The sequence below is a fragment of the Vanessa tameamea genome, chromosome 17, assembly GCF_037043105.1.
Source record: "Vanessa tameamea isolate UH-Manoa-2023 chromosome 17, ilVanTame1 primary haplotype, whole genome shotgun sequence".
In the NCBI taxonomy this organism is placed as follows: Eukaryota; Metazoa; Arthropoda; class Insecta; order Lepidoptera; family Nymphalidae; genus Vanessa; species Vanessa tameamea.
Window position 1 is genome coordinate 6,605,270 of NC_087325.1, and position 12,155 is coordinate 6,617,424.

Sequence of the window (12,155 nt, forward strand, 5' to 3'; positions counted from 1 at the left end):
GCTTGGAACTTAAGCCACCATGCTGCTATAATGTCGATTGGTATACAGGTAACATATATTTTAATCCAACTCAGGCGAGTATCTTCACGATGTCTTTCACCACCAATCACGTGATGAATCAACGCACATAATACATAAATATTATTGATTAACACTTATATAATAAATAAAATGAAACAAAATTCGGTCTAAGGCTTCTGAAAATTGTTTGAGAATATAACAAACCAGTGATTAAAACAACCACTCATATTACGTATATACGGTCCTTTTATGAATGTTTAATTATCTTTTCGTGAAACGATTTATCGAATATAAACCTTAACTTACTGAAATAAGAGTGGTTATTTATTGGCTTCGAAATTTTATTTCATTTGATCACGTTACAGGTTCTTTTTTGGTCACTATTGATTGTCCATTTAAATTAATTGATATTTATGTGCTATTGTATATTCATATGTAAATACATGTTATAAGTAATGTACATATGATGTACGGCTGAAAGAGTGTATTATTATTTTAATACAAAAATGTAAACAAATATTATTTGTCAATTATATACGACAAATAAATTATAGAACTGATATGACGCTACGGATGAAACAAGTGGATCGTAACTGAAGATAGTGAGTTCAAGTCAGGGCGAGTATCTCTGTGGTTACATTTGTAAGCTACTCTCCACTAATGGTGTTTGTAATTATATATCTCGTGAACGGTGGTAAAAAAACTTCGTGAGATAACCTGCATGTTGCGGTGGAATTCTGTCAAGTTGATTCACCAATCTGCAATAAAGCTGGGTGCGATCAGCCCCAAGTCCTTTTAAGAACATAAGGCTAATCCTGGCTGGATACTTTATAGGTTGTTACCTTTTTAACTAATATTTTTTTCACGACATATTAATAGGTAGGTATATATTAGGTATACATAGTAAAGTTACTATTTATGTAATTGTATACATCTGAACTATTATTATAATAACATTCGAGTTAATTTACAAGACAAGAACAAAATAGAGAAATGATAAAGCGATTTTAATACAAAACGAGAAATTTCCATCTCTTTATCAAACTTATCCAATTAGCAGGACCAGCGTAAATCTTTTCTCCACAATCAACGTGGTTAAGAAAATACAAAAACCCCGCGGTGCTACGGGACATTCCTCTAAAATGCGGGTATTTATAACATATCTTAAAAGAGTGAAAGTTGTCGTTCAACTTTAACCACAACATTTTAATTTCACTTTAGGAGACTACACATAATACTTTGGCGTTTATGAGCTCTAATATTACTACTCGAAGTCATTACGAGGTTTGAACAACAGTTTGTCAAAGTTTCCAATTCCGTGGACGTTGTCCTGGACCCCAATTCCACTAAGAAATTTGTCCGTTATTTGATTTGTGGTTCGGTCAAAGTTGAGGAATATTATCGAGATCGTATCGTAATGGATATAAATAAATACTTAAGTATTGGTCGTCAGTTACGTCAGTTACGATTCAGCTGAGGTCAATTTTGGTGTGATATTTTCAAAGTATAAACGGAATAGATTCGATATCATTACCGTTATAAGTTAGTTGAATTGGACTGTTTGTACCAATACAATTGTCATTGTCATAGCGATCGGTTGAACAGTATAAAAGTGTAGCCGCTGCAATGACTAGTAGCGACTTACAATAGGATTTTTTTTATGGTATATGTTGGCGGAAGAGCATATGGGCCAACTGGTGGTAAGTGGTTACCACCGCCCATAGATAATTGCGCTGTAAGAAATATTAACCATTCCTTGCATCGCCAATGCGCCACCAACCTTGGGAACTAAGATGTTATTTCCCTTGTGCCTGTAGTTACACCGGCTCACTCACCCTTCAAACCGGACAACAGTACTGAGTACTGCTGTTTGGCGGTAGAATATCTGATGAGTGGGTGGTACCTACCCAGACGGGCTTGCACAAAGTCCTACCACCAAGATTTTTCTAAGAGGATTGCGTTTAGTATAAAAATCTTCTCAATCAATATAAACTTAATTAATGAACTTCTATTGTGATCGATTATGAAGTAGTAGTCATCCCAAATGTATATACGAACGTAAATTTTTATACAAGATTTGACATTAAATAAATTGCGTTCCATTTTCTTTTCAATTTCAACTTCTTTGACAACCGTCCTGAATAGATCTTAAACTTCTTCAATTAACATTGAAAGCTGTGAATACATATTTAAAATAATATGTCAAAATCACGGAAAGTGTGTATGGTAAAATTAATATTAAAATATTTCAATCTTCGTATTTACAAACACACCGCCTTGGATACGAGACTATACCACGGAGGTTTTATCATGGAGGATTTATATGATATTTATTAGTCTACTTTTTCATACATATATGAAATATTGCACATGCATCGGTTACGTGGTTTAAAATTTTAACAATTCCTATAAATCAATGTGACATGAGGTACGGGGTTTTTAAAGCGAAGCGTATAACGTAACTCAGTGTGTTTCAGGAAAAACCAAATAAAAATTTCGGTACAGATACGAAAATCAAAGGCCTTTTTTAAGCCAATGAAAATTGGCAAAAGTAAAAAAAAATGTACGAGTATGAGTAATAATATACACGAACCTTCTAAGAATATGAATGTTTGTATATTTTGTGCGTTATTTTTTCCTAAACTATTCATGCAATTGTGATTAAACTTTGATTTGATTGGATTGCTCTACGTACGCTCGATAAGGTCTTTGTATGTTTGTTCATATACCTTCTTTTCCATATTCTCAACCGTGTGAAGCAGAGACGGATAGGTACTATCCCTATAAAAATATTTTTTTCAATAAGTGAGAAGATTTTTAAAGATAGATAGCTTGGCGCCTCAGAACAAACACAGTCATCGGAAGAAACACACAAGTAACTTAAAATATAAAGTACCAAAATATCACGCATTAATATTGTTAATACATTAATATCTATGTTTTGAATTTTCATAGGATTCATTTTTAAAATAATATTACTAAAAATATTTTTAAAAACTTTTTTGTCAGAACTACGCCGATGGTACTTACAGAAGACACACGTGTTGAGGTCGTAAAGATTTCGATATTGTTATAACATAAACATTTTTACAGCGAACGCTTTGAACGGTGTTTTAAGCGTGAGAAATAATAACAATTCGAGACGATACGGTTTTAAGAAAACTATAATATTATGTATAAGTATATGAGGATTCTTTTAATATTCATGCAAAAACAGAAAAACTTGTTAATTTCAAGAATCATAATGTATCTCTACGTTTTCATTTATTTATATCACTATTTATTTAGTGATTGATTTTATTTATTAATTTCACGTACAAGAAGGCTCTTAATATTTTTGAATTTACTGGTATACCCAGACCGTATCTGCAAAAGTTGTCCTCATGTAAATAGCTAATTTTTTCTATAAATATTGATAAGTTACAGTCAATTATAAAACTAAATTAACATTGTATTCAATGATATAAATTAAATAATTTATCAACAATAACTATTAATATTAACAACATGTGCGCAGGCGCAGCATCTCGCGCGATCCGGTTACGAGATCGATGTCAGTCACACTCGCACGCGCATGACCGACACTTGACACGACCTCCATTTGTTATTAGATTTACCATCTGAGAATCAATGTATAAAGGTGTTGCATAATTAAATTAAAAAAAAACGTACAAATATTGCGACACCCGGAAAGTTTGTTTTGAATTATTATTATTGTTGTGATCTTTGTTTTTGTTTGCGTTCATGGAAGAACTAGTAATGCCATTGTATTCAAATGAAAGAAGTATGAAAGAGATTTTTTAAAAGGTACTTTTCCGTTTCTCGCTTGTTTATTTTGTCAATAGCGTAACAATCACTTGAATTTCTATTTATTATCTTTTAATTAAAGTATTTTAATATAAGTATGTTTTTAAATAAAGTATCTATATATACCGGAATTAATATAGTAAGCTATATACATATACAAATTAAAGCCAATAAATGTACAATTCTACTGTTTGGAGAAGAAAGTTAGGCGATTATTCCCCGACGCTGCTCTAAAGCGCGTCAGTGAATACACGTGTTGAAAAAGACACGAAATATATACACAAAATATATGAGTGTAATACACCGGATTAGAACCTGCACCATTAATTAATATTCACGCCTTCTAGCCATTGCTATCATGGCTCATAGATTGTAAATTAAAACATATATCCCCTATATTGTGAGCTGCATCTATTTATGTTCGTCGCGTAAACGGGTCGCCCACGTCACGATCCCTGTTGATGTATTACTATGTATAAGATCTAAAATCTATTTAGAAAAGGGGTAAAAAAATGACGTAAGAACTACGCGCTTGAAAACATTGTTTGTAGCCTAGATGACAGTCGCACTTGACGTTACAAAAGCCTTTTTAAATAGTGTCTGGGATACGTGTATCACAACAAAGCGCTTCCTGGGATATCCCTAAGCAAATGGGCTAGGGGAATTTTAGGGGAGCACTTAGATATAACATCCATGAGTATCCCATATGTATAAATATGTTACCGACATAACACAAAACGTTTCATCCCATTGTCTATGGATCGCAGTACATGGAAGTATCACTGTTATTAAAGTTATGATATACTCTTATTCAATCAAACGTAAATAGCTATTACATTGAAACACTTACTTTTTAAAATCTTGAAAGGTGAGAAATAATTTAATCGTAATCAAAAATAGAATTAATAAATATTGATTGATCGACGGAAGTTTATCAAAAATTAAATATACTAATGAATACAGTAAGTAACATGACGTATAGTTCCGTCTAGACAATTTTGGTGGCACGGCTTTGTGCTATCTGTGTAGGTACCACCCACTAATCAAATATTCTATAATGTTTTGATCTGGTTTGAAGGGTGAGTGAGCCAGTGTGACAGGCACAAGGGACATAACTTATTAGATTCCAAGTTTAGTGGCGCATTGAGGAAGTAAGATATGGTTAGTATTTCTTATAGCGCCACTGTCTATAGGTGATCATTTAACATCAGGTGGCCCAATGACCCGTCCGAAAACCTATAAATAAAATTTATACGGAACACTAATTGTACAAAGACAATTTATGCTTGTTGCATTTTTCTAAATGTTATATCAGATTTTATTTGTATTTACGCTCTTAGAAGCAGCCATATCGTCCACTTAGTTTTTTTTTACATTATATTAGAACATTTTATATAACAGACCTCCCACAAACGAGATTAAAATATTAATTTTTTTTTGGATATACATATATATATATCCAAAAAAAATATAAATAAGTTCAATTTTCTCATTGTATGTCCCTACATTTTTTTAATATAATAATAATACTATTAGCATTTTTTTAAACTATGTATGTGTATAGATGTTGAATTGTTTATAGCCTTTGTGAATAAAACAGTTATCTATTGAAAATAGATTTATTCAAATCGAACTTCTAAGATAGCGTGCAAAAAACCTCTTTAGTTTAATATATTAGTTTGTTATATATAAATAGAAACGAGCGTGTGCCGGTGTAACAATAATAAAACAAAAAAATATATTAAAAATTCCAGTATCTCTCCAACATTTTGAAATGATCACAAAATAAACAAATGAAAAATCGGTCAAGTCATTCATTGTCTGTTTTCATTTGAAAACGATGTTTGTAGTTGTTATGATGAAAAAATATGTTCGGAATCAAATTCAAAATCGATATTAATTAGGCGTTTTGTCGAAATGTGACAAAAATCTACAACTTCGTTAACAAATACCTTATACCTAAACAAACGGCGAAAGAAATTAGCTCGTTTGAACATTAAAATAAAAAGAGTTGTTATAATATTCAAACTCAGAATAACCAGTACATTTTTATACAATGAACCTCTAGAGTCGTTGCTTTATATAAAATGTAAAACATAATTATGACTCGACCTTTACCCTGACGGTTATTTTAAAAAGTCCATATATTCTAACATAATAGGGGATAAAAGTTCAAGAATAAAACCGAGCATGTATACTCTACATACAGATTCAAATCGGAACAAATTGGAACGTGACGTGCTTAACTAATATCGTTAGGACTTCACGAACTCGGTTCCGACTTAACAGAATAGACACTGAATTAAATAAGGCTTGCTATTTACTGCTAATATAGCACTTTATAGTGACATACAATAAATTACGCATTCGTAATCAAGCTTGTTTGTGTGCCGCGCTCGCTTTTTTGTTTCTCCATACTCGGCTACACTTTATCTTAAGAACGAGCGAAGAAATGACAACGTAAAAGGATAAAGATGTGTTTAGATATTTGTCCCTATATAGCGCTATGAATACAGTCAGTGACTTACCTTATTTATGGATCGGATAGGCTTGTGTGCGAGGGTAATCAGAAAATTAGATACAAGTTCTAAATAGACGTTGTCGAATAAGATGGTAGCAAATATCAGTTGGCCCGGTTTGTTTAGTTTACAAAGTAATTTTGTATATGTATATTGGTGTATGGAAGCTAGAACGTGCTTGTATTTAGGAAAGTTAGATTGTGTTTGTTGTTAAATATATTACTTCTGGAATGTTTAATGGTTGTATGTTTCAAACTTTTTGATAAAACACAATTAGAAAAAAACGTTTTATAAAGAAAAAAAACAACGAATGTAGACCAAGATACCCAATTGCACGGGAAAGAGAAGTAAATAGTAAAAAAAAAAAAAAATGTGAAATAATTCGAAATTCGGTTTATTAGAACTGAAATGTTATTGATTGTTTTTTATAAATATATTTTCAGTATTTCTGTACATGTTATCTTAATCTTTGCTTGATCTTAGTAGTATCGGCATAACTCCTGCTGAGCGGTCTTGTAAACCCGCTGTTTATTGAGACATTACTCAATTATATTGCCTGCTTCACTACACAGTGTGCTACTGTTCTTAGGAGTTATGGTAACAGGCTAAAGCCTTACAGAACTTTAGTTATATGTAGTTTGTTTAGAAGATATTTCTAAAGCTAATCCGATTATGCAAGTTTTCATTAAAACATTTTTGTTATGGAAACAGATGACTTTAAACGTTTGATTGATAATATCGATAAATTATTAAAATAATGAGGGTTATTTTTTATTAGCGTGACATAATTTTAATGGAAATTATCTTGTAATTGAACATTTTACGGGTAAAACATTTCAATTACAAATGTAAAACCTGTTAAAAAAGTTTCGACAAACATTCGAAATGTAATTACGGTAAAAAATAATCAAAGGTTTACATTTTAAATTTATGCCTTATAATTAAAAAAGTTGTATTAAAAATGTAAGCACAGTAACAAATTTGTTGAAACAAGTTGTCATTAAGTAACCAGTTTAATGTATCTTAAAGTGTTATGTTTTATATGCAATAAATACGTATTTATTTTATGATTTATTACACGAGCCGAACTTGAAATAAATATAAAAAGCATGCTTTTTCTTAAAGAAGTGTCTTCTAGCACCCAAAAAAGATAATAAAAGTATTATTACACACAGAATTATATGTGTATACGTAGTGATATATTTATTTAATCGTTTATAATACGTAATAATTATAAAACACCAAATTAAATATAAAAAGTATGCTTATTCCATCGAGTGACAGAGAACTACACGCGTTAAATCATACAGAATGCATACATGCATTCCGTATGTTTATTTGTATACGTATTTAGATGACTGTGTCGAAGACAAGAAGGACCATTTGTTATAATAAAGCCAAAGTACTTGTCCCAGGCATCCAGGATTCACATTTACCTCCGAGGCTCGAATAAATTTATTAACAAGAAACATTTCGTGACCGGCCCCGAACATAAGTCACCTTATGGTTGTCATGATGAAATTTAGTTTCAGAGATTGCATAAAGTAGAAATTCGACTTGAAAATATTTGTAGAATTAATATTAAATTACGTTGTAATAAGAATAATGTTTATTGAAGATTTGGTTCAGTGACGGAAATTGATAAAAATTTAATATATCTACTATAAAATTAGTACATGTACAAAGTATATTATTAATAAATTTTAAATATGTTATGTTAATCTAGCAGTTCGTATACGTTTCATAGCTGGGCAAGCCCAATTTCTTACCAAAGGGGTTTGGAGTTTATTCCACCACGCTACTCCATGGTGATGTAAAGCCGAGATGGCCCAGTGGTTAGAACGCGTGCAATCTTAACCGATGATTTCGGGTTCAAACCCAGGCAGGCACCACTGAATTTACATGTGCTTAATTTGTTTATAATTCATCTCGTGCTCGGCGGTGAAGGAAAACATCGTGAGGAAACCTGCATGTGTCTAATTTCAACGAAATTCTGCCACATGTCTATTCCACCAACCCGCATTGGAGCAGCGTGGTGGAATATGCTCCATACCTTCTCCTCAACGGGAGAGGAGGCCTTAGCCCAGCAGTGGGAAATTTACAGGCTGATTATGTTATGTTATTATACTCCATGGTGCGTTAGTACACATGCGCTAGAATTCCATCCCACGCATGATCCCACGCTCGCAAGTTTTGTCTCGATTCCCTTGCCGCCGAGCACGCGATGAATTATACAAAAACATTGAGCATTTGTTAACTCAGCTGAGCTTGTTCGGGTTTGAACCCGCAATCATTGGTTGAGATACATTTCTAGCCACGGGGCCATTTCGGTTTTTAAGGTAAGGTAAGGTAACAGTTCTCAGTACATTTCAACAATAATCGATCATCATTTATTAAAACTATATTTATATTATATTTGGAGAACACAATGTAACTTAGTTATAATTTTTTAATAATATTTAGTTCTTTTTTCTTTTATAACGTCATGAATAATTTGTCTAGACGAACAAAAACTCAACTTCATTAATGACTACTGAGAAATGGAAGTACGATTTATCAACTACCACATCATACGTTGAAGTTCATACGCGTTTCCATTTTTGGAATAACAAATCCACCAAGTGCCGCCTCTTTGTGTTAATTGCTTCTCTATTGAGATAATAATCGTTTATTGGTTTGTCTTATAATTAATAACTTAGACCATTGAATGTTACAATAATATAATTTTTATTTACAATCATACAAATAATTAGATCACACTGGAAGCGTGGGCACGTGTTATGTGTTAAGTCAGGGTAATAAATAACAGTCTTTAAGTGTCCCATCGCTGGGTTAAGTCCTGCTCTCCTATAGGCGGACGGAAAAATGGGCCACCTGACTGTAAGTGGTCACCACCGCTTATAGACATTGGTGTTGCAAGAATAATATGTTATATTTTTTATTTTATATTACACTAGATCAGTCATCATTTAAAGCAGAACACAATAGTACTAAGAATTGCTGTTTGGCAGTAAAATATATAAAATTTATAATAAACTAACGACCCGCCCCGGCTTCTCACAGATGCAATGCTGATACTAAATATACTACAGAATGTCTTACAGTATTCACCGTTTTGCAGTCATTAGACAATACAAACCGCTATGTCTCTGCGTTTTAAATCTGTAATATCTTCAAAAATATTCATTTAAATTACCTACATGCCGTAAAGGGCTATATATTAAATGCACAATATATTTAAGGTACTTTATTGGATAAGGATTAATGCTGTATTGCTTAAAGTCGCTTCGAAAATAAGCGTAATTTCTCGTAAAAAGTAAAGGATAAAAAATTGTTGTTGTGGTGTGAAATCACTGTTCTCGTGGATTTTTGTGTTTAGTACTTAATATTTAGTTTCTTAAAATCAGTCATTTTTTCTTCTTGATAAAAATTGATGTCAGGTTATTTCAGTCATAATTCGATTTACAATAAAATTACTTAGTAAACAAAGCTTAACTATAACGTAATTCTATCTTGATTTTGATTAGAAACATTTTTAATTATGCATAATAATATTCCTTGCGTAATTTTCAGAGGACAAACATAATAATTTGTTTAGCAATTAAATTTTCTACTGTTTAGACGGTTGTAATTATTTATGCTAAATATATAATATAATCGGATGTAATGATGACATATTAGCAGGTGTCCCAAGCCGTTGAATACGATGGCATTTCGACACGAGCCACCGGCAAAATACAAATTGATGGTTTTATTACAACTTTTTTTTTTTAATAATTGTAGGTGTAAAGTAACCTACATTACACGATCGTACATTGTAATTATGTAAATTATGAAATTGAGCTTATATTATAGGGTAGAATAGTATAATTAAAATTGTAAATTAAATAAAAACGTTGATGTTTAATATTTGTTTAGTTCACCGTCAGCTATTAAGCTAGTATTCGTCTAGTGATCGAAATTCGAACATAATCACTATCGTACTTTCATGTAGTGAATCAAATGCGAATATGCACGTTTTATATATTTTTAACACTAAACAACGTCAACAAAAAAAAATGTAGACAGTGAAGAACAGACAGTTTTGTCTTTATCTTTGAAGATGATAGCATGCGGAAATTATTAGCACAACCTAAACATGGAATAGTTGCATTGAAGTTTCTATTAAGAAACTGGAATATAAATTGAAATAAAAAAGAGAATTTAAAGGATCGTTTAAGCGACAAGTAGCGACAGAATACAATTCAAAGAAGTCTCAGCAAAAACCGTGTTTTAACTTAATCACCCACTGGGACTCATTTGCTAATAGCACAAAATAATCATTATAACAGCCATACTAATGACACCAATAGCCAAGAGCAATTTCTACTTAACTAACGTAATTTACTAAAGAAATATATCTTCGTCCTTCAAACTACGAACCAGTTCTGAAGTTGGTGTACGAGATACGTAAGGCACGTTCCAGAGTGAAACGTACTGCGGTCAACACGACAAAAATAAAAGCTATTGGGCCTGTGATAATAAAGAATAAAATACGGTAACTTTAAAGGGATTTGCGCGGTTAACTGTATTTTCGATACAGATTGCTAGCGTTCATCTATCATGATTAAACATCTCGGACTAACGGGAGCTGAGCAACTTGTTCAACAACGGCCATTACTGCAATTTCACAAACTCTTCCACAATAGGCATCGAGTCAATAGGTAGGATATCGTTAACCATTTAACTCAGCGGAAATAATTATTAATTTACCTGTTTAATTCAAACTGTCACCACGAGCTTGATAAAATCCGCATAAATATGTATAAATAAAACATTATAATTCTGTACATACATTAACTTCTTCATGTATCTTCTTCGAGCGGTGAGTAGCGTATAAGTTTCTTTTTGCCCACCCGTGGGCAAATATTTCATCTTCACAACTTTCGACTTCATTCGGTGTGCGGCTGTTAAGTTCACAAATGTTCACAATAATCAAAAGTTCGAGTGAACCTATCGCAGTCTTGATTTCAATTTCTTTGCTAAATCCGCGTACCAATTTTTGCTGCACTCCTACAATAAAGATAAAGAGATTGAAGGGTTTTATTTACAGGATGGTCGCTTAACTACTAAAAGCACTACATGCAAACAGGTCACAGCAAACAACTACGAGGAAAGTGAGCTATAATACGAATTACTCATTAAATTTCAAGAGAATTAACAATGGAATGAGGAAAAATCAATTAGTTAGTTTATTAAACGTATTATTTTGTGATTCGAAACAAGAATATATAAAGTTTTTATTGTTATGCTTAATTATTCTTACCAGAAATAAAATAGAAACAGAAGAGAATTGAGTATAAAAAGCAAGTTTTTCCAGAAGAAATAATAATTAGGACAGAATAATAAAATAAAGACGAATAATTAATTGAAAGAAGTAAAATTATAACATGTTACAAGCAATTGCAAAAATACTATACATACATATATAAAATATATATAATAGATACTAAAGACGACCCTACAAAAGCATTTTGATAAATGATGTTACGTTATGAAGAGCGAAAAATATGCAATGAGTATGTCAGTCGAAGTATCGTTAAGCATTCGATTTGAAGATACAATGTTAATTATTATTGCTATTATATTAATTATCTAACATTACAAAGCATTATTTACGGTCGCTGAGTTAACAGTTTCTATAACGGTTGTAAAATTCATCAGATACAATTTTGATTGCGCATCTTGAAATGGAATTCAATATCGTTGAATCCATCATCGTTTATATCGATAATATAATCGATAATAAAATCGATAATATAATCGTGT

General features: G+C 31.8%; 1 protein-coding gene across 4 annotated transcripts in view; it reads right to left on the reverse strand.

The window, feature by feature from the left end:
* The window catches only part of Rapgap1 (Rap GTPase activating protein 1), a 269,144-nt gene that overhangs the window by 106,060 nt on the left and 150,929 nt on the right, over positions 1-12,155 (reverse strand). For 2 of the 4 annotated variants that reach the window (XM_026639915.2, XM_064217419.1), the window contains exon 2: positions 11,182-11,399. The exons of the other annotated variants lie outside the window; for them this stretch is intronic. In XM_026639915.2, the coding sequence (XP_026495700.1) occupies positions 11,182-11,282 (101 nt within the window). In that variant the 5' untranslated portion in view covers positions 11,283-11,399. The remainder of the gene's footprint in view (positions 1-11,181; positions 11,400-12,155) is intronic. 4 annotated transcript variants of the gene reach the window in all.